General features: G+C 44.1%; 1 protein-coding gene across 1 annotated transcript in view; it reads left to right on the forward strand.

The window, feature by feature from the left end:
- Armh3 (armadillo like helical domain containing 3) overlaps positions 1 to 26,786 on the forward strand; it is a 190,533-nt gene that overhangs the window by 100,921 nt on the left and 62,826 nt on the right. Inside the window, exons 19-21 of the mRNA XM_050146060.1 lie at positions 10,016 to 10,098; positions 10,922 to 11,048; positions 15,669 to 15,744. Of these exons, the coding sequence (XP_050002017.1) occupies positions 10,016 to 10,098; positions 10,922 to 11,048; positions 15,669 to 15,744 (286 nt within the window). The remainder of the gene's footprint in view (positions 1 to 10,015; positions 10,099 to 10,921; positions 11,049 to 15,668; positions 15,745 to 26,786) is intronic.

Consider the following 26,786-nt stretch of genomic DNA (forward strand, 5'->3'; position numbering starts at 1 on the left):
TTTTTGAGACAGGGTTTTACAGCCATAGCTGTCCTGGAACTAACCCTGTAGACCAGGATGACCTTGAACTCACAGAGATCTGCCCATCTCTTCCTCTTACTGCTGAGATTAAAGGGGTGTGCCACCACCCCTGCCTTGGACCAAATTTGAGTCCCAGTGGAATAAAGTTGTTCTTTGGAAACCTTTCAGAGCAGGTATCAAAAGGGCCGGGCCTGTAGTGAGGCTGAGACTTGGGTTAGCACTCTTCCCCGTCCCATCCCTGCTTCCTTTATTATCTAACAGCAAGAAGCATGGTAAAGGGTTAAACTAAAGAGGAATAAAAAGCACATTCTGTCTCTTGTATCTTCTCAATGGCTACAACATGTACCATACTGGATTGCAAACACTTACAGACATATGACTAATTAACAATACTAATTTTATATAATCACTCCCTTGTCTTTTGTGGTTATCTTAATTTTTCCTTCCATGTACTGCTGCTTTTGTGGCTATCCTAGGAACAGTTTGGCTGGTCATGTGCCCAGCTGGCATTCAATGGACAAGAAGATCAAGGGCAGTTTTCTAAAAATGAATTGTATGAAGAGGGTGAGCCAGAAACAGCCAGCACAATCTCTATGCTGCTTATGTGCTGTCATTGAGAGCCTGATCACCCATTCTCTATTGTCCTTGAAACTGCCCCTGACATAAGGTTTTTCCTTGGCCTGCTATCTAAGCTCTGGGCAAAGGTTTATGCCTTAATTGCAGAGGAATAAACTTGGTTATTGTTTTTGTCCAGCTTTTATTTGTTTTGGTTCTGATTTTGCATGAAGGTTACTCTGCCTTCTTGTATAGCCCATTATCCAATCATATTCTGTGTATAGGACATAATTTTGAGAGTCAGCTCTGAGTGAGGAAATTAGGAACAGTTTTACTTGATAATTATGTGTGTAAGAGTTGAGTTCATCAGTACGTAACACAAGTCACCTTTGTAAGAAGCTGGGTGTCATGGCACAAGTTTGTAATCCCAGCACTGTAGAGGCAGAAACAGGAGGATCCCTGAGGTCACTGACCAGCTGGCATTGCCTAACCAACAAGCTCCAGATCCCAGTGAAAGACCTTGTCTCAAATAACTGAGGTGGACAGCTCCTGAGGAAGAGATGCCCAAGGCTGTCTCCTAGTTCCTCTTGAACCTCCATATCATCAGATGTTTCTCGGTCCTGCCGTATCCAGCAGCTGCTTCTAAATAGTTACCCAGAGGCTTAATATTAATTACAAATTGCTTGGCCTATGGTTCAGGCTTATTACTAACTAACTCTTAACATTTAAATTAACCCATTTCTATTAATCTGTGTATTGTCATGTGACCATGACTTTTACTGGTCAGCTGGCATCTTGTTTCTTGGGTGGCTAGCATGTGTCTCTCTCAACTTTGCACTTCTCTCTCCCTGTATTCAGTTTGGCTTTCCTACCTAGCTATATTTTCTGCCTTATTATAGGCCAAAGTAGCTTTTATTACCAATCAGTGAGAGCAACATATATTTGTAGTGAACAGAAGGGTTATCCCACAGCACCTCTACATAGATATAAATGCATGTGTGCGTTGTATCTACACACATGCAAAAGAGGAAGAGATAGAAGAGGAGGTGGTGGGGGAGAGGCAGCGACGGACACTGTACCAAGTGCAGTGGTTTAGGCCTGGAATCCCAGCACTTGGATTGCTCCTTTACTCTCGGACTCATCCATTGTTCGGTGATGCAGAGAACACCGAGTTGGAGGCTAGCCTCTGGTCCCAGTTTTATCACTACCTAATTTGGTATGCATGCTATTTTACTTTGCTATGACTAAGTTTCTGAAGAGGAGCAGCTTAGGAAGGTTTTCCTTAGGGATACAGTCCATCATGGCAGAGAAGGCACAGTGGCAGGAGTGGGGGCATTTAGTCTCCGTGTGTCTCTAGTAAAGGGAGAGAGACGAATGCTCTTGTTCCTTTTTCTTCAGTCCAGGACCCCACCCCTAATGCCCACAGTCATCAGTTTGTGTCTTTCCTCTTTAGTTATACCTTTCTGGAAATACCTTATAAGATATACCAAGAGGTGTGTTTCCATGGTGATTCTAAATGCAGTCAAATTGACTCATTATCAGTTTGATTAACCATCAGTGGGTGAGAATGGGGTAGGGTAGGTCTTTTTCATTTCTAAAACATGAGAATTTGGATTAAATGAGAATCTTTTTTCTGGAAATTTCTTCTCAGCTAGGTCAAAGCCTTTCAGACTTAGAACTCCCCTCATACTAAGGCAGAAGGGGGAAGAGAACATGTGTGCTTAGTGGTGTCCGTATAATTGATGTAGTGTGTATGAAGTCAGTGTTTATAGGATATAAGGAACATTCTCTCTTAGAGAGGGTCATGGTCTTTATTATCATAGACTTTTTGGAGCCAAGTTTAAGGTTACTTTGTTTATCTTAGCTCACTGCGGACATCCCTCTAGATCAGCCTCAGTAGCTCAGCCACTCACCTAGTGTGTGAGTTGTCCTGGGTTCAGTCCCCAGCCTTGTAACAAACAAAAAGAAATACCCTCTAGGGCAGTGCTTCTCAGCCTTCCTACTGCTGCGACTCTTTAATACAGTTCCTTAAGTTGTGGGGACCCCAACCATAACATTACTTTCATTGCTACTTCATAACTGTAATTTTGCTGCTGTTATGAGTCATAATGTAAATATTTGTTTTCTGATAGTCTTAGGACACCCCGTGAAAGGGTCTTTTTACCCCCAAAGGATCATAACCCACAGACTGACTCTAGGGGTTTATCTCACTTTCTGGGGGACAGGAGATTGATATGTGACTTGAATCATCAGGGTAAACAGGTCTTTGTAGCATGTGACACACAAAGCATCTCGCACACACCGAAGCCTTCCGTGCTGGACTCCCCCACTATCCAGCTCTGCCTGTGTCTGCAGCAATTCAGATGCAAGGTAGTTGTTGACTTGTACTAGAATTACTCTTCTTTTTCCCCATTTTATCACTTTGTCATTCCTAAATCTAAATCAGTAGTAATCCATTGCAAGAACACAATTGCTCCCACTTCCTGCCCTCCAGACTTCCTGCCCTCCAGACTTCCTGCCCTTTAATTGCCACACAGCCACTGCTGGAGCTGCATCTTCGCCATTGTGGATTGGATATGTTTAAAAGTCATGACTTTCTCTACAGCTCATGTTCTACCCTTCTCTTTCTCTTGTCTCCTGTGAGTTCATGAAGTCTGTTCGGTGTTGAGAGAGAGAAGGGTGTAGGGTTTTGGGGGCAGTGTGAAGACAGCAGGTGGACAGAGCAGTGTCTAATGAGGATCAGCCTCTCTCCTTAGAAACCCAGGGGCCTGCGGGGGAGTGGGGGGGGAAGGGGGCCTCTTTATAGGGGCAAGAGGAGGGGCTTCGGAGTGAGGAAATTATTACAGCTCTAGGGGCTATGTGGTTCTGCAGTCTATCCTTTTCTGAGATTGTTTGTTTAAGGCAAGATAGACTTGGGAGGCAGGTCTTCCCAACAGACCTATCTTTCTGGGATGCTGAGCAGGGTCAGCTGTAATCTTACCCCCAGGCACTCTGTCAGTGAGCAGCTCCACATAGCCTAGCAAAGTGATCTTCAGCAAGGATGGAAGTTTGGGCTGAGGTTGTCATTTCCATGTGGCTCTTACCTAGCCACCTTTATTCTCAGAGCTCCTAGTAGGAGCTAAGAAGACTGTGATCTATCATGGGTGCCTGTGGGGCTACCCGTACCATCCCTGCTTGAGCCCAGTCCAGTAGGTTACTTGTTAACAGACACCATCAGAAAAGCTACCTGTCATTTGCCCTTCCATCACAAAATCCTAGAGACAGGAGTAGAGTACACGAATCCGGTGCCTGCCTTCTTTGTCTCTGTCTCCATGCTATTTGAAGGGATTGATGAGCTTTTAGAACAAATTGTAGGCACAGCCAGGCTGTGCTGTCCTTGCCTGCTGTTTCTTCCCCTGTGCTGTGAGAGGACAGCACATGAGCAGTGTTCTGTGCAGGCAGCTTCTGCGGAGTCACTTCTACTCCATTCTCCCTGCGCCAAACCAAAGCACACAAACCTCTTTAAGAGCAGTAACCATCATGCAAATTGCAGGCAGCATAGGAGAATGGACTTCTTTTTTTTTTTCTTTCAAAATTATTTAACTTTATTTTATGTGTGTTGGTATGAGGATGCCATATCTGGAACTTGAGTTACAGACAGTTGTGAGCTGTCATGTGGGTGCTGGGAATTGAACCTGGGTCCTCTGGAAGGGCAGCCAGAGCTCTTAACCACTAAGCCATCTCTCTAGCACCGAGAATGGACTTCTTTGCTGACCAAAAAAAGATGTGATTTTAGAAAATCTTGGCATGGTGGTGTGCTCCAAATCCTAGTATTTGGTAGGAAGACAGAGGCAGAAAGATTGTGAATGCCTGGGTTACTTTGAGATCTTTCCTCAAAAATTAACTAATTAGGGTACAGAGAGATGATCTAGCAGTTAAAAGACCTTGCTGCACAATTATGAGGAGTTCAAATCCCAGCACCCACGTAACAATCACATGCATGCCTGTAATCCAGCCCTGAGCGTGGGACTGGATGGGTTGGTGTTGGGGAGGCCAGAGGGTCCTTGATGCTTGCTTTTTTCCTAGCCTAGCCAAGAAAACTAGAGTGTCAGGTTCAAGGAGAAGAAAAGACCAAGGCTTTCTTCAGGGGTGGGCACAAGGGAGGTTCAGGACAGGAGAGGACCTGAGTCTGTAGTCAATTCTCTTCTTTCTCACTGAGATGGGCAGTAGTAGGTCCAAGGCAAGGCCGGATGGACACAGAAGTCGGATTTGATCCATAGACAGATGTCCTAGGTCAGTAGTTCTCAACCTGTAGATCAGAGGACCCTTTCACAGGGGCAGTCTAGGACTATTGGGAAACACTGGTATTTACGATTCATAACTAGCAAAATTACAGTTACGAAGTAGCAAAGAAATAATGTTATGGCTGGGGGTCAGCACAGCATGAGGAACTGTACTAAAGGGTGGCAGCAGTAGGAAGGCTGAGAACCACTGTGCTTGCTGAAAGGGTGCAAGACAACTGAAAATTTCTTTTGCAAAAAGCTCTTTAGAGGCCGGTGGTGGCGCAGGCCTCATACCTCTAACCCCAGCACCCGGGAGGCAGAGGCAGGGGCGGGGGATCTCTGTGAGTTCAAGGCCAACATGGTCTAGGACAGGCTCTAAAACTACACAGAGAAATCCTGTCTCAAAAAAGGGGGGGTGTCTTTAGAGTTGCAAAGTTATCCTAGGACTTAATAGGGCTTCTGTTTATGCAGAGTGCTTCAGTTTGCGATCTCTCTTCTGAGTGTCAGGTCCAGAAAAGCCTTTCTGCTGAATGACATTGCTGACAAAGCAACAGAACAAGCTACACTTTTGTTTGAACAACTAGGACACTTAAAAAAATTTTTTTCCTCTTGGGCTGGATGTTTCTCATTGGTTAGAAATGTGGACTGCTTTTGCAGAGGACTAGAATTTGGTTCCCAGCACAATTAACTAGAACTCTAGCTACAGGGGATCCAAGGGCATGGGGGCTCATGTGCACTTAAATGCAATGAAAAAATCTTTAAAAAAAATTAATGTTGTGGTACTAGAGATTGAACACAGGTTCATGCACACTAGGTAATTGCTCTACGATTGAGCTAGGACATGCTTCATTGCTGGGGAGTTGATTTTTTTTTTTTTAGCTTAGAAAAGGTCTCATTCAATAACCTGTGCTGGCCTGTAACTTATTATATAATTCTGGTGGCCTAAGATTCACAATGGTCCTCCTGCCTATGCCTGCCAAGGCCAACCCTTTAGATACAGGGTCTTACTAAGTTGCCTTTGTAGGCCTAGACTTTGGATCAGCCTGCAGCTTAGAGAGACCCTGTATCTAAAGGGTCCTAGCCTCCAAAGTAGCTGGGATTACAAGTGTGTGCCACCACACCTGGAGGAACTTTTAACTGTCTCTTCACGAGCTGTCTTTCCATAGCGTAGTTGTACAGCTGTGGGTTATGCAGTGTATCTGCCACATCTGGGGACATTTAGATATATACATGGCCCTTCTAGTGATATTTGAAACAGACATGATACTGAAACTTGTTGACAGTAGATGCTAGCAGTCTGAGGAGGAAGGGGACCTTATTTTTACTTGTAAATTGCGAAAGTTTGATGGGGAAATCACCATGTGGGAGGAAATTTGGAACACTAGGATGTCAGTTGAGCAATCACATTTCTGAGCTTAATTGCTTGTAAGAAATGGTAAAGAGAAGTAGACTTTTTTCAAACCTTACATGGGCAGATAAGCAGACATGCACCTGGAAGAGTGGTGCTTTGCTTTTTTTTTTTTTCTGTTTTAAAAAGACATGGTGTATTTAGCCCAGGCCGGCCTTGATCTACTGTGTAGCTGAAGCTGGCCTTGAATTCGTTAACATTCATGTCTTTACCACCAAAGTGCTAAGATTACAGGTATGTGATTCCACACTGGCCTACTTGTCTTAAATATACCATTTTGTCTGTGCTAGAGATTGAACCAGGGCCATGTCTGTGCTGGGCAAACTGTCCAGCACCGAGCTACATTGCACAGACTTTAATCAGCTTTTATGTCGATTGCGTTGGGTGGGTTACTCAGTCTAGGGGTTTGTAACCCACCCTGCAATCAGTTATTCCAGGGTCACGGAGGGGTGCTATCTGGAAGGGAATGAGCTAAGACAGAAGAAGGAGGCCAAGCAGATTTGTCAAAGCCCCCTTTATTAGGATCATGGTTGCTGCTAATATAGGCCCTGCATGAGGACTTGGTGGGCAGGTCACGTAGGCCAGGTTACATTCGGACGGGTAGGCCAAGAAGTCACGAGTTGCCACACCTGGTTCCCTGGATAGCTGGAATGTGAGGCGCATTCCGCTAACAGATAAGTTAATTGGGTGTGGGGCAGGTTCTGTCAATAGAACATAATTATGGGTGTGGGGTTCTCTGCAGACTCCCCAGGGTGATGGTTCCTGTAATGATTTTTAGGGGGGAAATGGCTCGTGACACTTTTAAAAGATCTTGGAGCTGAACAGTGGTGGCGCATGCCTTTAATCCCAGCACTCGGGAGGCAGAGGCAGGCGGATCTCTGTGAGTTGGAGACCAGCCTGGTCTACAAGAGCTAGCTCCAGGACAAGCTCCAAAACTACAGCAAAACCCTGTCTCGAAAAACAAAAACAAACAAATAAAAACAACGAAGAAACAGACACCCAATATTGTCCTTTGTCCCCATGCACATGTCATGGCATGAACAAACCTGGACATACATCATATGTACATACCCCCACAAACATACAAAAAAATAAAAAAAAAATGGTTGTAGCTCAGTGGGTGCTAGAGACTTATCTATTAGGTACAAGGCCCTTAGTGCAATCTCCTCTATTGGAAATAAGTAAAAGATCTTGGATAAAAGGCCCCAAGAGTGCATACAATAAAAACAAAAAACGACAAGTAGGATTATACTAGACTACACATATGAAAAATAAAAGCAGTACAGACAACCTACAAAATGGGAGAGAAATTATCAAACTGAGAAAAGATTAAAGACTTTTGTTTTAAAGATTTTTTTCTTTTTTGAGTTTGGTATGGTAGAGGCCTTTAATCTCAGAACTGGGGAAGCAGAGGCATGGGGATCTCTGTGAGTTTGAGGCTAGCGTGGTCTACAGAGCTACTTCTAGGATAGTCTCCAAAACTACACAGAGAAACCTTGTCTCAAAAAAGAAAAATGAAGAAACAAACCAAAAAAACACAAAACAAAACAAAAAACCCCACCAAGTTTGAGGCTGGTCTACGCTACATGAGGATAGGAGAAGAGGGTGGAAGTGTAGTTAAAAATGGGCAAGGGGGCCAGGCCACAGTGGCGCACACCTTTAATCCCAGCACTCGGGAGGCAGAGGCAGGCAGATCTCTGTGAGTTCGAGGCCAGCCTGGTCTACAAGAGCTAGTTCCAGGACAAGCTCCAAAGCTACAGAGAAAACCTGCCTCAAAGAAAAAAAAAGGGACAAGGGATAAAAATCAATTAAAAAAAAATACAAAAAGTAATGGGCAAGGTCTGGAGTTGTAGCTTAGTGGTAGAACACATACTTAGATTTTCGTGGCCCTGGGCTTACCGAATACAAGTTTCATTCTCAACTACATAGAGAGTTGGAGGCCAGCCTGCCCTCCCCTCATGTATGTGTTATGTGTTTGTGTATACATACACATAAATTTATATGGTATAGTAGGCATGGTAGCATGTGTCTATAATCCTAGCACTCAGGGACAGAGGCAGGAGGATTCTGAATTTGAGTCCAAAATGGACTGTGGGCCAAATTCTGTCTGTCTTTTCTATTGCTGTGTCAAAACACCATGACTAAGGCAACTTATACAAGACAGCCTCTGATTGGTGTCATGGTTTCAGAGTGTAGCGTTGTCTTAGTGTTATTATTGCTGTGATGAAACACCATGACCAAAACAACTTGGGGAAGAAAGGGTTTATTACTCACAGTTCCACAATACAGTTAGTTCATCATCAAAATCCTGAGGGCAGGAATGCAAGCAGGACTAGAACCTGGAGCAGGAGCTGATGCAGAGGCCGTGGAGGGGTGCTGCTTACTGACTTGCTCATCACGGCTTAGTCAGCCTGCTTTCTTATAGAACCCAGGATCGACAGCCCAGGGGTGGCCCCTCCCACAATGGGCTGGGCTCTCCCACTTAGTCACTAATTAAGAAAATACCCTACAGACTTGCCTGTAGCCCAATCTTATGGACGCGTTTTCTCACTTGAAGTTCCCTTCTCTCAGATGACTCTAGTGAATATCAAGTTGATAAAACTAGCCAGCCTAAGAGTCCATTATGGCTGAGCAAATGCATAGCAATAGGAACAGCTGAGAGCTCATATCTTGATTCAGAAGCAGGAAACAGAGAGAGAGACACTGGGAATGGTGCAAGTATTTTGAAACCTTCAAAACCTACCTGTTGTTGGACGGTGGTGGTGCACGCCTTTAATCCCAGCACTCGGGAGGCAGAGACAGGAGGATCTCTGTGAGTTCGAGGCCAGCCTGGTCTACAAGAGTTAGTTCCAGGACAGGCTCCAAAGCTACAGAGAAACCCTATCTCAAAAACCCAAACAAACAAAAAACAAAACAAAAAAGAAAAACAAAAAACAAAGCCAAACCTACCTGTAGTGACACACTTGCTCCAACAACACTACACCTCCTAACCCTTCCCGAGCAGTTCAGCAACTGGGGACCAAGTATTCCAACCACAACAGTTCCTCCTTCCCACCAAAAAACAGTATGAATATAGGAGTGGGAAATTACTTAGCCCGAGAAAGAATCAAATCCTATCATTTGTAGCCAGATGGAAATTGGGTGTAATTGGAGGATGTATGCCAGTGAAATATGCCAGACACAGAAAGACAAATACTGTGTTCTCTCTCAGACGGGGAAGTTTAGAAAATGCTGATCTTGATGCAGAGTAGTGATTACCAATGCTTGTGATTGGGGGAGGGTGAAAGCTATCGGGTGATAGGCACCAGAAGGCAGCTGTTAGAGAAAAGTAGGTGCCAGTGTTCCTGACCACAGTGAAATGGTGGTGTTTTATTAAGAGCCTATTTTACACACACACACACACACACACACACACACGTTCACCTGTACACACATACTGTCATATGTTAACAGTTTTAAAAAGGCCTTGGTTGCTGAGACTTACTTCAGACCTATAGATTTCTATAGACCTAGTTTGTTTTTATTTACTTAATTTTTTATTTTATTTATTTATTTGTGTGTGTGTGTGTGTGTGTATGTGGACACGTGTGAAGGTTAGGGGACAGCATGTGGGTGCCAGTTCTCTCCTATGTGTGCACCCTGGAATCAATGAGACCATCACAGTTGGTAGCAAGTACCTTTGCTCACTGAGTCTTCTTGCTGGCCCTTACTTTTACTGATTATATTGATTATGATTTGAATAACTTACTGTTTTTTTTTTTCTTTGAAGCCTTGATAAACTTGCTGAAGTTCCTTATGTCAAATGAAACTGTACTTTTGGCCAAACACAACATTTTTACATTGGCCCTTATGGTGAGTTTTAATAAAAATGCATGTTTTTCTGAAGCTAATATAGTAAGGCAGAAATGGACTGCTTTGTAACAGGAACTGAGGTCTGGGATCTAAGCTGTAGTTTGTTTATGGATGAGAGTCTTAAACCTGATGGTCCTCACTTTTATGCATGTATTTGGCCTGGGAGGCATGGATACAGGTTACACCTGTGTATGATTACTGAGCTTGATCCCACCAAGAAACTATACTGTATGTACCACTGCAGTCTCTTTGTAGCTTCCTAGCCAGATAAGTGGTTCCATCATCGCTGTGCTTGGCTTCTGAAGGGTACATAAAAATGCTTATCTGGCTGGTAATTCAGGGGAGAAAGAGGCCACCAAACCATTTAATTGTCTACCCAGCTTGTAAATGTTCAGTATTTCATGGGGGATGAACATGCTGATTTGTTGTATCTGCAAATTGCAGAACGACACCCAAGATATGTAGAACGATGCCGATTGTCAGCTCTCAGCATGACAGCAGTCATGCAGGGCTACGATGTGCGATAGCACCCTATTGTGTGGTATTCCCTTCACATGCATGTAAATTAGTTTCATAAGCATAGATAAGAATGAAGGTAGAGAATAAGTAAGAAACACAATGCTTTGGATATTGCTTTTATTTAATATAATTTATCAGTTTATATAAGTGAATTTTTAATAATGATTTTACAGTCAGTATAAAAAAATCCCCAAAATTTTGTTTTGTTGCAAACCAGTAAGAGATGGCTATAGCATACCACTAGTAATGCTTTTCTGAGCTTCACCACCTGATGTCTGTATATGGGCTGTTGGTTCTTTTTCAGATTGTGAACCTGTTTAACATGTTTATCACATATGGTGACACATTCCTGCCAACACCCAGCAGCTACGATGAGCTTTACTATGAAATTATTCGCATGCACCAGAGCTTTGATAACCTCTACTCCATGGGTAAGGATTTGCTCGTTCTTCTTCTCCCTGTACCTTGTCTGTCTGGTACATACCAAGAAAATGCTACAAAAGATTCTTTAGGTGGATGCTATAGAAATAAACACATCACAGCCAGGCATGGTAGTATGTGACTTTAACTCCAGCACTCATTAGCATGTAATTTGAGGCTAGCCTGGTCTACATGGTGAGTTTTTGGAAAGCCAAAGCAATAAAAGTATACCTTGTCTTAAAACAATAAACAAACAAAGCCCTGTCCTCTTCTTAGGCAACAGGAGAATCTGTGTGGGACTCAGATTTCTTCTCAGGGGAAAGCCGTATAGCTCCCTGCCTGTTGATGTGGAGAGGCGTGGGGGAGGGGGGAAGAGGAGGAAGGATGCATATGCTAGAGAGAAGCTGTGGATTCAGTGAGTTCCAGTAAGACGGTGGAGAAAGAGTGAGTGAAGAACTGGGAATTGCCCCAGTCCGCCAGATATGTGTCTCACAGCATGTGGATCTGGGTTTGACCCCTGGTGCGCATTTACTGAGCTGCGTGTGCTGATACATGCTGTCGGGGTGGACACAGGCACATCCCAATAAAGACGGCTTTATTGGCTGTCTAGCCTGGCCTATTTGGTGAGCTTCAAGCCTGTGAAAGACCCTCTCTCAAAATTTGAGGCAGCAGCCCGGTGGTGGTGGCTTACGCCTTTAATCCCAGCACTTGGGAGGCAGAGACAGGTGGATCTCTGTGAGTTCGAGGCTGGTCTGCAAAGTGAGTTTCAGGACAGCCAGAGTTATACAGAGAAACCCTGTCTCCAAAAGCCAATAAACAAAAACAACAAATGAGGTAGATAGCATCCGTAAAGAATAACATCCTAGATTATACTCTGTCTTTGACGTGCACATTTCTACACACACACACACACACACACACACACACACACACACACGAAAGAAGTACAGAGGCATAGTATGGCAGTGGGAGCACACCCAGTGAGTACTGAATTCACCCGTGTTTATTTTCCATATGCTTTTATTACCCCGATCCCAAAAGGGGGGGAGGCAAAAGACTGTTTTAACATGACACAAAGAACAAACAGAGCAATTGTCTGCTTCAGATAATCTGAGTGCCTGAGACAGCAGGCAACTATATGAGTTAAGCATTCTGTTGTTTAGGCAGGACATGCTTAGACCAAGCATCCTGTAAGCAGCCACTCCCTGGGTCCAACCTCCTGTCATACAGGAATAGGCTTCTCTGACCTTTGGTCAAGGTGGAACAGATCCGCTTCTGTGGGCTCCCACAGGTATTGTTATTTTCTTGCAGGCAGCAAGGACTAGATGTGGGCCTAACAGTGGACTTGAGAGGTCATGGTGTTACTCACTCCTTCACAAGTACCAGACATAGAACCATCCCTTCCTCCCAGGTTCAGACAGCAGCTCTCAATAGAACATTCTTTCAAGGTTCAGGTTCCAGCTCTGATAAGCATTTGTGAATGATGAAGCTACCCATGGTGGTTCATATATGTAACCCCACACTCAGGAGGCTACCTGAGGCCAGAAGATTGCCTGAATCTTGGTTTGTATAATGAATCCCAGTCTGAGACCCTGTTTCAAAAAAACAAAAACTGGGCTAGAGAGACGACTCTACAGTTAAGAGAACCTGCTGTTCTTGCAGAGGACTTGGAGTTTGGATCCCAGCACTTACGTCAGTGGCTCACAACCACCTAAAACTTCCATTCCAGTTTTGACATTCTCTTTTAGCCTCCGATCACTAGACTCATGTACAGGTAGGTGTATGTATGTACATACACACAGACACACTTACACACTCTCTCTCTCTTAAATAAATGTTTAAAAGCAAATCAAAATTCTACAAACTAACAACCTCCCTAACAACAACAATCACTTGTTTTCTCTGATTCTGGGTTTCCTATTCTTGTGTGACAAGACTTTTGAAGGGGGATAACACACACGTCTACTCAGATAGGAAGTAGGGGATAACACACACGTCTACTCACCCTGATAGGAAGTAGGGGATAACACACACGTCTACTCAGATAGGAAGTAGGGGATAACACACACGTCTACTCACCCTGATAGGAAGTAGGGGATAACACACACGTCTACTCAGATAGGAAGTAGGGGATAACACACACGTCTACTCACCCTGATAGGAAGTAGGAGATAACACACGTCTACTCACCCTGATAGGAAGTAGGAGATAACACACGCGTCTACTCACCCTAGATAGGAAGCCCAGGATAGACCAAAGTACAGATACCACCAAAGTCTCACTTGGGAAATCTGTGCGTTTGGGTGAGGAGCTACTTACAGGAGCAGAAATGGCTTGAAGACAGCTAGCTGCATAAGGCCCAACCCAGCACTAGTGACTGCTCAGGAAAGCTGGAATCCTGGAGCATGCTGCTTAGGCTGCAGGCCGTTCAGCAGGTTGGAAAGTGACCTTTCCGAGGGACTCTGGTCTAAGCCTCTTTTAGGCAGTTCAGCTGGTTTGTTTCTTCAGGCAGTTGGTTTATTCTCTGGGTCTTCTTTGTAGCTTGGCCCATCTAAGAGACCTTTTTGTAACTTGGCTTGTTTTCAAGTGACTCTCACAAGTTTGGCTTATTTACTTTATAAGCTAGGGGCCTAGTGAATATGGTCAGTTTTAGAGACTTCCTGAAGTTCCTTTGAATTGTTCACCTTCCTGCTTAAGGAGCTTCCCTGCAGAATGGAATGTTTGAATCTCAGAGGAAATTATTACGCAACACTTATCTGTATGCTGTATTATATGTAACCTTTGTGTAATACCTGATAGTTTGAAAACACTCCACACATTTATCTCTGTAACCCAACAGTCTTTAAGAACATGTTTAGGAGACGGGAAGTTGGTTCAATAGGTAAAATGTTTGCTACACCAGCATGAAGACCAGAGTCAGCAGTCTCCACATTAAAAAGCCAGCTGTGACTGTGTGCACCTGTAACCCGTGCTGGGGAGACAGAGACGGGAGGATCCAGGTGTGACTGTGCACCTGTAACCCGCGCTGGGGAGATGAAGACGGGAGGATCCAGAGACTTGTCTTGACACTAGTTTAATCAGGCAGTGCCTTCTGGATTTAGTAAGAGACTCTGTATCAAAAAAATAAGGTTGAGGGGCCAGCTAGATGGCTCAGCAGGCAAAGGTACCTGCCTCTAAGCCTGATAACCTTCAGTCCTTGGAACCCATGGTAGAAGAAGAGAATCAACTTCTAATAATTGTCCTCTCACCTCCGTAAGCACACACATTAATTAGAAAAGTTGGAGAAATAATAAGATGCAGAGCAGTAGAGGAAGAAGTCCATCTTTGGTCTTTATACGCACATGTATGGGCATATGCACTTGTACACACGAATGTGTGTGTGTGTGTGTGTGTGTGTGTGTGTGTGTGCTTACAAACACAGGAAAAGTAAAAACATATTTGTTTATCCCGGGAGTGCTTGTGCTATTTGTGTATTCTAAATGGCATGGTTGGGCTGGAGAGATGGCTAAGAGGTTAAGAGCATTGCCTTCTCTTCCAAAGGTTCTGAGTTCAATTCCCAGTAACCACATGGTGGCTCACAACCATCTGTAATGAGGTCTGGTGCCCTCTTCTGGCCTGCAGTCATACACACAGACAGAATATTGTATACATAACAAATAAATAAATAAATAAATAAATATTTAAAAGAAATAAATAAATGGCGTGGTTATAACACCCATGTGTCCCGGAGACCATGACTGTCAGGGAATGTGCTCACTGTGCTTTCTGTCTTCTCTCCGCCCCCACACTCCCCTCCATGAGTGTGTTTGTGAAAGAAAGTTTGGTCAGATAGTGACCGCTTTCTTTTGACTCATTTTGCAGGTCACTCAATGTAAGTTAGAGGAGCAAAACAGCTCATTCATTGATTGAAACCTGATCACTCTACCTGGAAAGATTATTTGTCCTATTTGGCTGGTGTATGGCTGTAGTTTATAAAGATACACATGGAACAGGAAGGGATAGCAACTCAGCCAGTAGGAGAGCTGTGAGTTTGAGGCTAGCCTGGTCTACATAGTTCCATGCCACCCAAGTATAACCCTTGCTATTAGGAAAATAGTAAACATGGCACCCCTATATAGATATCTGTGTTTGCACAGGCATGTGTACATGGAGGCCAGAGATCAGTGTCAGGTCATGCCTCAAGAGCTGTCCACTTTATCATTTTAGACAGGATCTCTCATTGGCCTGGAGTTTGCCAAGAAGGCTAAGCTGACTAGCCAGCAGCAAGTCCACCTGTTTCCTGCTCACCAGTGCTGGGATTACAAGCACGCGTCACCACACCAGGCATTTTTCAGGGCCTTTGGGGACCTAACTCAGGTCTTTATGCTCTTGTGGTCAACTGAGCTATGGCTTCATCTTTCTATGTCAAGTGAACATAGAAACTAAGTTTTGGAGCCCATTGTTGGGGGAGCCTAGGAGAAGCCCAAGGCAGGGAAGGAGACGTGACTACTTTGATAGAAAGTGAGAAGTTAGAGAAAGAAGAAAATTCATGGAGAACGTAGTTGAACTATTCTCTAAGCAGGAGAATGGCTCAGGCTCTGTTTGTGTTTTGTGTCAAGAGCTTGACAGATCTGTGTTCTTTCCTTCCACAGTCCTTAGGCTTTCTACCAATGCAGGCCAGTGGAAGGAAGCAGCTAGCAAGGTGACGCACGCATTGGTTAATATCAGGTAAGGAATGAGAATTCCTTTCACAGTTCCTTGCTCATCCTGAGGTTTATTGTACCTTCCGAAGGAGAACACTCTGAGCACCACTACTATTTTAAGCCCTGATGCCTGTAGGAGTGGAAGAAATTGTCAAACCTGATCAAGAAAAGCAGGAGTGCATGAGGCTTTCATTTTGTCATATTGAAATAGCTCAAAGTGCTGGCTGTTGTGTGAATTTTCTACCTGAGCGATGATTGCATGCCCTTTGCAGGCACCTTAGCTGACAAAGTGTTCTTGGTGTGTATGGTTTCCTCTGCTCTTCACTGTGGTCTCTTCATGGCGATGTAGGACTCTCACATGTGACTGTAAATAGATATTTCTGTTTGTGAGAAACACAGGCAAACAAAATCCCTGGGGCTAAGTCACTTTTAGCCCTTATGAAATGTCACAAAAAATGCTGTATTTGTTGGATAAAATTATGTCAGACATGGGGTTCACTGAGTCAGGAGGAAGCAGTTCTCAGAGGAGGGAGTGGTCTGTAAGTGGGGAGGGAGGGAAAGGGTTTTGGTGTTGAGCTCAGTTGACTATCTCCCATTGTTTCCTCCTTTTGTGCCTATGATTTTCCTTTTTCTCAACAGTTATTAAATTGTTTTTGCAAACAATCAAGAAGTTAACGTTGAATAAAACAGGCAAACCCGGCAGATGGGGAACTTGATTTAGCTCCAGATGTAAGGCTTGCCAGACACTCCAATAATAGTAGCGCGTGTTTACAACTTTGTATAGATTCTAATGTGTGAGAGAGCAGGGTGTGATGTTTATTCCTATCTTCCCTCTCTCTGTCTTAAAGTAAAATGTCTTTGAAGTGATTTACTACAGTGTGTGTCGCCCCTGGGAACAAGAGGAAAGCTGTGAAATTTTGTGTTAGGTGGGCTGGGCCGAGGGAGCCTGGGGTGAGGCTGGACTGCCTGCTGCCTCCAGAGACACTGAACAAACATCTATAAAGCTCACCAAAGATGCCTGTCTGCACCTAGCAAGCAATCAAAACACTTGTGGGTCCTTACAAGAAATGTGAGTTTCTAAAAGAATTTGGCATGACAAACTCTTCTCCCAAATTACCCTTTGTGACCCTAGGGCAGTAAGACAGACTTGGATGTCTGAATGGAACACCAGGTTCTGGGCTAGAGTATGAGGTACATAGGAAGATAATGTATGCTATGTTTATTATCATGTATTGACACAGGTCTTCCAGGTATCTCCTCTTTGTCTGAGGTCTGTTTGCTTTATCTTCTACTTCATTGCTTTTGCTTTCAATCGTTTCTGCCTTGGCTGCTGTCCTTACTCTTCCCAAGGGTCACCAGGCAGCTGATTAGAGTTCCTCTGCCTTCTCTAAGTAACTGGAAGAACTGGGCTGAGCCTTGAAAAGATGCCAGTCACCATGGCCGTTTCCTTGTCTGCATGACTGCCAGACCTCCCCTCCCATTTCAGTTCTCAAACTGGGCCTCCTGCAGAGAATGAGCGCATCATCTTCACTGTGCTAATGGAGTATCTGACTGAAGCAGCAACTTCCTTAAGATATTATTGGAGAGATGTGTTTGAATCTTCTAACACTACATTTAGACCAGAGACACACACTGATGAGACTAAGAGCTGTTCACCTTTGCTCCTTCCGGACAGCTCTTTTCACCCACTAATTGCCAGGCTCAGGGTGTCCTTCCAGTTCGTCCACATGCCATCTTCTCTAATCTTTTAACCTTTAAACTCTGTAGCGTATGTTATATGCTTCTTAAAATATCTTTGTTTTGCCCACCTTGAGACAGATTCTCATAGCACAGGCTGGCTTTGAACTCAGTATGTAGCCAAAGGTGACCTTGAACCCCTGTTTCCTATTCCTTCTGCTTCTACTAAAGGGCTGAGTTGACAGGTGTTTGGCATCACACCTGCCTCAAAATACACTTTGCCAGCAAGGAAGCTGCTTCTCAAAGATGGTGTGTTTTGGAAGACCCTACTTTGGTTGCCTTGCAACGTTGTGAGCCCAGCTTCCTCCTCTCAGGATGCAGAGTTCCAGGTTCACAGAGAAATGCCTTATGCTGCTCTGTCTTTCCCCACAGTCTCGAAGGCGGAATGAAATTAAGTGAGAAAAGCTGCTGCTACTGTTTGCCGTACGACCTTGAGCAGATTAGCATCTCTGAACCCTTTCTGCCACCTATTAAATGGGGATGCTGATGTCAGCCATTAGCTCCTGAGAAGCTGTAAAATTGTAACCATTCTATGTAGAATGCTGTCTTCAAGTTTCATACTTCTGACAGCATGCCGGAATCTCTTTCCTTCTTAGGCCAAGTAATATTTTCATTGTACTTTTACACCATATTTTATCTATTCACTTGTTGATGGGCACTTGAGTTGTTGTTACTTTTTGGTTTTTTACATGACCCTGCTATGAATAGGTGTTGTGTTTGAGATCCTGCTTCTGGTGTTGCATACCTTTAATATCAGCACTTGGGTGACCAAGGTGAGTAGGTGATGGTTCGCGAGTTCTAGACTGTCTTGGACTATATAGCAAGACTCTCTTATGGCTTTGTGGGAGCCTAGGCAGTTTGGATGTTCACCTTACTAGACCTGGATGGAGGTGGGTGGTCCTTGGACTTCCCACAGGGCAGGGAACCCTGATTGCTCTTTGGGCTGATGAGGGAGGGGGACTTGATCGGGGGAGGGGGAGGGAAATGGGAGGCGGTGGCGGGGAGGAGACAGAAATCTTTAATAAATAAAAAAAAAAAAAGTAAAGAGGCTGTACCTCCTCTTCTTTGAGGCATAGGTCCATATGGGGAATTGCTGTATCTATGGTAATTCTCTCCCCCTGCCCCCCCACTCTCCGCAAGACAAGGTTTCTCTGGCTGTCCTGGAACTTGCTCTATAGTCCAGGCTGGCTTCAAACTCAGAGATCCTCCTGCCTCTGCCTCCCAAGTGCTGGGATTAAAGGCGTGCACCACCACTGCCTGACTATTTATTTTTATGTTACTTGTAAGTACACCATTTATGTGCCTGGTGGACCTGGAGGGCAGAAGAGGCTGTGCAGTCCCTTGCACCTGGTTTTTAGGTAGTTGTGAGCCACCATGTGGGTGCTAAGAATTGAACTTGGGTCCTCTGCAAAAACAAGTGCTTTTAACTGCTGAGCCAATTTTCTACCCCACCCCACTTTAACTTTGAGACAGGAGTTCTTTATGTACTCTTGGCTGGCCTGGAACTCAATAGTAAAACAGGCATGCCTCAGACTTAGATCTGCTTGCCTTTTCCTGATGAGTGCTGAGATTAAAGGCATGCACCATTAATTACACCTGGCCTTGATTTTTAGCCTCATTGTTTTGAGCCTTGCTTAGTAATTCCTAGTTACTTTTATTTTTCTGTCTTGCGAGAGTTAAAGTGTTTTATTTATTTTTTTAATGTAGCTGATCTTGATGGTGCTGGATGAGAGTGATGGAGGCAGTTGTCTCGTTCAGTATCCCCTTACCTGGAGGATAAAAAGGCACAACTGAGCCAGGCTTCCTTTTGCCTCTTTGTCTTTCTTTTAAAGTTTGTATTGTGTATCTGTGACTTTGGGTGATTGAGGAAACAGGAGTGTGTCAGAAAATCGAACTGTTGAGTCTCCAAGGGATACTGTGCTGTAAAGGCTTATCAGGAAAGCCGCGGTGGTGTACACATTTATTTTAGCTGTTTCTAAAGGTTACTTGTGCTGATGTCACCCAAGAAGGATTTCTAAGGCACCGTGAACAAACTTTTGTCAGCTGTCTTGTAGTGGGCTCTTCCAGAGCCCCAGAACAGGTAAGCTTTCCGATGTCCAAGCTGGGAGGTGTCTAGCTAATTGACGGCAGTGTAAAACTGTGTCTTTGGCTCTCCTGGCCTGTGGTGGGTCTAAGGACCACCATGACTTAGAGCCTGGCCAGCAGGTGGAGAGCAGCAGAAGGACCGCAGACCTTCTGTCCTTTGAAGCTTTAGTTGTGGCAGTGGGGGCTAAAGTTCTCCCGCAGGCTTGGCGCTCCAAGTGCTGTTGGTCTGCTTCTCACCGTCTCTCGTGGCTTAGTCATGCTGCTGCAGTTATCAGCGTCATTTGTGTCTAAACAAGCCTGTCTTCCGTTCGATCCTTAGCAGAGTTTGAAAATACAGCTGTGTAGAGCTTCAATTTTAATTGGAACACCTGATGTCACCAACAAGCAGAGCTTGTTCCTCCCAGAGGAACTGTTGTGTCCTTTCATAAGAAGAGTAAGATACCCTATGGTTCCCTTAAGGTTCATTTAGAGGGCTTGTCTTCTTTCTCCCCATACATTCTGTGGTTTTCATTTGTTTATAGGGGACAGATCTCAGTATCCTAAACTGGCCTTGAACTTATTTTGTACTCAAGGCTGGTTTTAAATTCCTGATCTTCATGTTGCTACCTACCAAGTGCTAGTAGCTGAGACTGATTTTGAGTTTACTTTGTAGTCCAAGCTGGCCTTAAACATATGATCCTTCCTGCTTCCATCTCTCTCTGGTACTGGGATTACAGGTGCACACCACCACCCCGGCCTAGAAAGCGCTGTTAAAGAAGAAGACAGGATTAGCTGGGCATTGGTGGCACACGCCTTTAATCCCAGCACTCAGGAGGCAGAGGCAGGTGTATCTCTGTGAGTTCGAGGCCAGCCTGGTCTACAAGAACTAAGAACTAATTCCAGGACAGGCTTCAAAGCTTCACTGAAACCCTATCTCGAAAAACAAAAACAACAACAACAAAAAAGGCAGAATTAGAGAATTAGAACTGAGAAGGAAGTGTAAGGTCTCCCCGACTCTCTTTTTTCATGCACCCGATTGGGCTTCAATATCTGCCTCCTACTTAAAGGTTCTCTTAATAAAGTGAGAACTGACGAATTGAAAGGAGTCACAGTTTCATGTTCAGGCACTCGGCAGAAGGATGCAACCTGGTTACCGAGAAGTGGATTTAGACTAAAGTATAGGGTAAATTGAGACTAAAGAAAAAGATTTGAGCAGGGCCCTGAGCTGATGACACATAAACAGCAGGGACTACGTGGCCATGGCTTATAGTTGTCTGCCCTCGATGTAGTTAGAATTTATCAGTTAGCCCTGCTTGTGTTAATCAGACCCTGATCGACTCCCCTAAATTAGGAAACATTACACACATTACAACACTGCACTAAAGTGAAGCCATAGTAATGTTGTTTACTTGGTGACTAGAAGCATCATTTATTTTAATAGTCAATGTTTCCCAGTCTACTAAGACTACAGCTAGAAACAAACCAAGCCCTGAAACCCATGTGGCGAATCATCTGTTTTGCCCTAATTTGGTTTACACTGCAAAGTGAGGTTTTGCATACTGTCATAGCGAGGACTGTGAACTGTAGTGCAGTTTAAGACTCTTGGTTTAGGAGATTCAGGTAAGGATTGTTGAAGGTGAGGGTGATTTTCACATGCCCTTCTTAAACTCAGTTTAAACCCCTCTTGGAATATTCTGCTCTGTGTTTCCTCTCCATCATCCTCAATCATTGTCATCATCACCATCATCACGTCTGTGTGTCCAGACGTGGTCAGAAGACGGCAGACGAGGGTCAGATTTCCTGGGACTGAAGTTACAGATAGTTGTCATCTACCATGTGGGTGCTGGAAATTAAACCCAGGTCGTCCAGGAGAGCAGCCAGTGCTCTTAATTGCTAAGACATCTCTTCAGCTGAAATTTTAATTACTTTTAACCATATAATTCCTTGACATTAAGTATATTTATATTGTTGTGCAACCACTACCATCATCCATTTCCAGAACTTTATGTATTCATGAGTGGTTCTGGGGACTCAAAGTCGAGCCTTTGCCACTTAGCTAGAGTCCTAACCCAAACTAGGTACTCTTTAAATGCCCCCATCCTAACCCCTACCTCTAGCACCTGGCAATCAGCATCCTGTTTTCTGATTTTCATAATTTGACTGCCCTAACTTCATATCAGAATCATATTTGTGCTTCAGCATGTATAGTCTGTGTCAGGACTTCCTCTGTGGGTGGAATAGTATTCCATTGTACGTATCTTCACATTTTGTTATTCTGTTGTAATGTTGAGAAAACTTGAGTAGCTTCTACCTTTTGGATGCTGTGAATGATGCTTATATAAGCAGGATTCTACTGAAACTCGTCAATACTTGATTCAGAAGTGGAATTACTACAGCATATGATAGTTTATATATAACATTTGGAGAACTTGCCAGCCATTTCTCAAAGTGGCTGCACTATTTAACATCCTAATTTTTACACATTTTTGTTAATACTTTTCTCTTTTTTTGGTACTAGCCATCCTAATGGGTGTGAAGAAGTATCTCATTATAGTTTTAATTTGCATTTCTCTAATGACTAATAATAATGTTAAACATTTTTCAAATTTTTTTAGACAGTTATATCTCTGCCTTGGAGAGATATTTATTCAAATCCTACCCCCTCCAGCTCTCTTTCTTTTTTTTAAAAGTGGGGGTGACAGTGATTAACTGCGTATATGTAACTCAGGTTGGCTTGGCCTGAGGGTGCTGGGATTGTAGGCATGTGCCACCATGTCCATCCACCCCTCTACACCCTCCTGTAGTACTAAGGGTCACACTCAGGGCCTGGGATGTGCTAATCAAAGTGTTCTTCACTAAGCTGTAGCCTTAGCTCTCCCCTTTCCCATGTAGTATTTGAGTGAGTTTATTTTTTTCCACTTTTTTAAAATTTTATTTTTTAAAATAAGAAAACTATCTTTTTTTGTTTTACATACCAATCCCAGTTTCCACTCCCTCCCCTCCTCCCATCCCCTCCACCTCCCTGCCCCATCCACTCAGAGAGAGTAAGGCACATTGCTTTGGGGAAGGTCCAAGGCCCTCCCTACTATATCTAGGCTGAGCAAGGTATCTATCCAAAGAGAATGGTTATCCAAAAAACCAGTATAAGCAATAGGGATAAATCCTGGTGCTGCTGCCAGGGGCCCCGCAGTCTGCCCCAGCCATACAACTGTCACCCACATTCAAAGGGTCTAGTTTGGTCCTATGGTGGTTCCTTCCCTGTCTGGCTAGAGTTTGTGAGCTCCCATTAGCTCAGGTAAACTGTTCCAGTGGGTGTCCCCATCATGGTCTTGATCTCTTTGCTCATATTTTCACTCATCCCATTCTTCAACTGGGCTTTTGTTTGCTTGTTTTTAAGATAAGGTCTTGCTATGTAACTCTACCTATTCTAGAACCCTACTACATAAATCAGGTGGCTTTGAACTCATAGAGATCCTCCTGCTTCTATCTCCCAAGTGTGGGGATTAAAGTCCTATGCCACCATACCAAGCTAGTTGAATTTTGTTGTTGAATTTTAGGGGTTCTTTATATAATATGTATATCAACCCTTTATCAGATGATTCTTAAGTATTTTCTCCCATTCCATGGATTGCCTTTCATTTTTTAAAAAATATTTATTTATTTATTCATTATGGATACAATATTCTGTCTGTGTGTATGTCTGCAGGCCAGAAGAGGGCACCAAACTCCATTAAAGATGGTTGTGAGCCACCATGTGGTTGCCGGGAATTGAACTCAGGACCTTTGGAAGAGCAGGCAGTGCTCTTAACCACTGATCCATCTCTCCAGCCCCTGCCTTTCATTTTTTACAGTGTCCTCTGATGCCCCCGAATTGTTTGTTTGGTCTTTATGTGTGTCCTAAGATAGAATGCACAAGAATGGTTGAATTCCCAGGCTGTGGTGATCCTTATGCCTCAGCTTCCTGAGTATGGCAGGCCTGTACCACTGTGTCTACTCAGCCACCTTTGAGGAGACATCTTATGCAGCTGAGACTAGTTTCAGACTTACTATATATTAGAAGCTGTCCTTGAACATCTAATCCCTGTTCTCCCAGGCTTTCCTCGCATCTTTGAACACCACGTGGAGGTCAGCCAAGGACTTAGTGTAAAGGTAAAAATAAAGTGCTGTGGATCCCCAAATGGGCTGCAGCGGCAGAAACACTGCTTGTCTCCGAGTGGTAGCAGGCAGTGGGTCCCTGGCAGGGACAGTGCACAGAATCATGCTGCAGGTCTCTGAAGGCGGCTGGTCCAGGGCAGGGAACCATGCTGCAGGATAGGCATGCCATGCAAAGTGAGGTTGGATATTTATTTAGTGGGTTATGGAGGGGGGAAGAGAGAAGGGGAGAAGAACAGAGAGAGGGGAGACAGAAAGAGAAAGAGAAGGAAGAGGTGGAAGCTGCCTCTTTGAGAGGGAAATGGAAAAGGAAGGGACTCAGTCTGCAAGCAGAAAGGAAGATCTGCCTGCCTCAGTGGACAGAAGAGGAAGTGGGCAGGGCTTGTCTCTTAAAGGGACAGGATAGATCATTACAGCAAATGCATAAATATTACTAATTTATTACAAATGTTCTGAGTCAGGTGATGGTGGCACACGCCTTTAATCCCAGCACTCAGAAAGCATATGCAGACAGATTTGTGTGCGTTTGAGGTCAGCCTGGTCTACAGAGTGAGTTCTAGGACAGACAGAGTTAGAGAAACTCTGTCTCAAAAACAAAACAACAACAAAAATTGTCTTGATTGTACAAGTATACAGATCTTAGAGTCTCAGTTGTGATGGTTCTCAGGGAGAACTCAATCTCAAAATTAAGCCCCTTTCTTATCCAATTTTATTATTCAGTCTGTATGTGTACCTGATGTGGAATTTCTTTTGTTTCTTTACCAATTCTTTTTTTCATCTTTTCTGTTTGTGTTTGTGTGAGGGTGCACAAGTATATGTATGCTCACATGTGCAGGCCAGAGGCCAACCTTAGATGTTACTCCTCAGGTACTGGATATCTTGATTTGGGGGGCGGGGTCTTTCATTGCCTAGAAGACACCCATTATGCTAGGCTGGTCAGCCAATAAACATCAGGGGTCCCACCTCCCAGTGTCTGACATTACAAGCACTCACTACCACACCAGGCTTGCAGAGAGAGAGATTATATTTAGGTATTTAGGTCCCCTGTCTCTGCTGGAATTATAGGAATGCACTGACATACCCGCTTTTGTCTGTCCTCCTTCCCTCCCACCCACCCACCCTCCCACCCTCCCTCCCACCCTCCCTCCCTCCCTCCCTTCCTTCCTCCCCTCTTTCCTTCTTTTCCTATATTTCCCTGGTGTTTCCCAAGATGACCTTGAACTCTTGGGCTCAAATGATCTTTCTGTCTCAATTTCCCTGTATATATAAATATATGCCTCTATGCCCAGCCAGGATTTATACCAATTCAATTACAGTGAAACATAGAAACTTCTGTGCAGCTCTAAGTAGCACATATATATTACATCCATCTCAGTAAACTTATTTGCTTTAAAGAAGGAAACAGCAAGAAAGGAATTTCTTATTTTCTGAACGAGCAAGGATTCTTGCTTTTGTTCCCTTTACTGTATTTGGAGCTGTGTGACGGTGGGGGAAAGTCTGTATTTGGGTTTTACATACATGCATTTCCTTTGTGGGAGGTTTTCTCATGTGTAGGTGTTAAACACAGCATTCCCTGGTGAGCTAATAGCCCATAGCTTGTTCTTCCCTGTATTCAGGATGTGAGTAGTCAGAGCTCATTGGCTTCTGATGTTGAGCTTTACAGCAAAGAAAAGTACGGGTACAAAAGTAGCGGGACTAATTAGCATCTGTCAGAGGACTGTGTGAGTTTGAAAGGACATGGTGCTTTGATGGAGTGACTCGAAGGACTTACTAAGTGTGCTTTTGAAATGTCTGGAGTCAGCGTTGTTTATAGAAGATATTCTTGTGTGCCCTGCCTTCTGCATCTCATTTCTTCCAATAAGGCTACTGATTGCGGCCTGTTTTTATTGGTTCAGGTAAGGGGCTATTTGTGGAATATTGCTCCTAGGAGAAAAGGAGTCGATCTTGAGCTGAGCCTGAATCAAGCTACTAGACTGAAATAGAAGGCTCTTCTTAGCAGGGTCCAAATGCATACTGAGACTCTCACTTCCAGGTTCTCACTTTGTGCAGGGCTATTTAGTTCAGGGGGTGGCATTCGTGTGCGTATTTGCCTGTGTATACCTGAGTAGCAGATGTCTTCTGTTCTCCACTTTAAGTTCTGAGACAGGATCTCTCTCTCAACTGAACCTGGGTCTTGCCAGCAAGTCAAGAGCTCTTCCTGCCCTTGCCCTTGAGCACTGGGTTGCATATACAGACTGCTGTGTCTGGCTTTTATGTGGGAGGTAGGGATCCAGCCTCTGTCACAGGCTTGCACAGCAAGTGCTTAACCCACAGAGCCACCTCCCAGCCAGCGTCCAGGGTTTTAGAAGAGAATAATTAGCCAACCCAAGGAACCCTTTTCTCCTTCCTTTCCTCCCTCCACCCCCCCCCCGTGGGGGGGAGAGAGATAGAGGGAGAGGGAGAGAAGGAGAGAGATAGAGAGAGGGAGAGAGAGAGGGGGAGTAATGAGTTTGGGAGCGTGGGCATGTACATGACTGAGCACATCTGACAGTCTGAGGTCAGCTTTAGGAGCCAGCGCTCTTTCCACTGTTGGCTCTGCGAACTGAATCTAGGCTATCAGGTTTGCACAGCAAGCACTTTTAGACTCTAGCTTCAGGAAACTTATAAAAGCATTTTATTGTCATTATGATTTAGTTCAAAGAAATCTTATATATGTATTTAAATCTGGAAAGTTTATTTTGTTGTTTTGGCAAACAATCCACATGCTTATTAATTACTCTTTCTTCATGACATTTTTCTCTTGCTTCATGACTTATCACAAATATTTGCTTAAGTTTTTGGCAGTAGTTGATAGGAAATACCTCTGTGACTGGGCTGGTGATGATAGCGTAGTTACTTCCTGGAAACTTAAGGTAACTGAGCCCCGTTGCAGCTGAGATTGCAGCGAGCACTGGGGAAGTGGACAATTTGCAAGTTGATGCAGAATGTCCTCAGTCCAGAGAGTATACTACCTCCATGTGCAAGAAAGCAAATTCCTGACCTCAGCCCCAGCCCTCCTTTCCCCTTCCCTTTTTATTGCTGGGGATCAAACCCTGGCCTTGTGTGTTTAGTGTGTATGCTGCTGTGACCGACACC

The sequence above is a fragment of the Alexandromys fortis genome, unplaced genomic scaffold, assembly GCF_014885135.2.
Source record: "Alexandromys fortis isolate MF-2015 unplaced genomic scaffold, M_Fortis_MF-2015_v1.1 scaffold_16, whole genome shotgun sequence".
Classification (NCBI taxonomy): domain Eukaryota; kingdom Metazoa; phylum Chordata; class Mammalia; order Rodentia; family Cricetidae; genus Alexandromys; species Alexandromys fortis.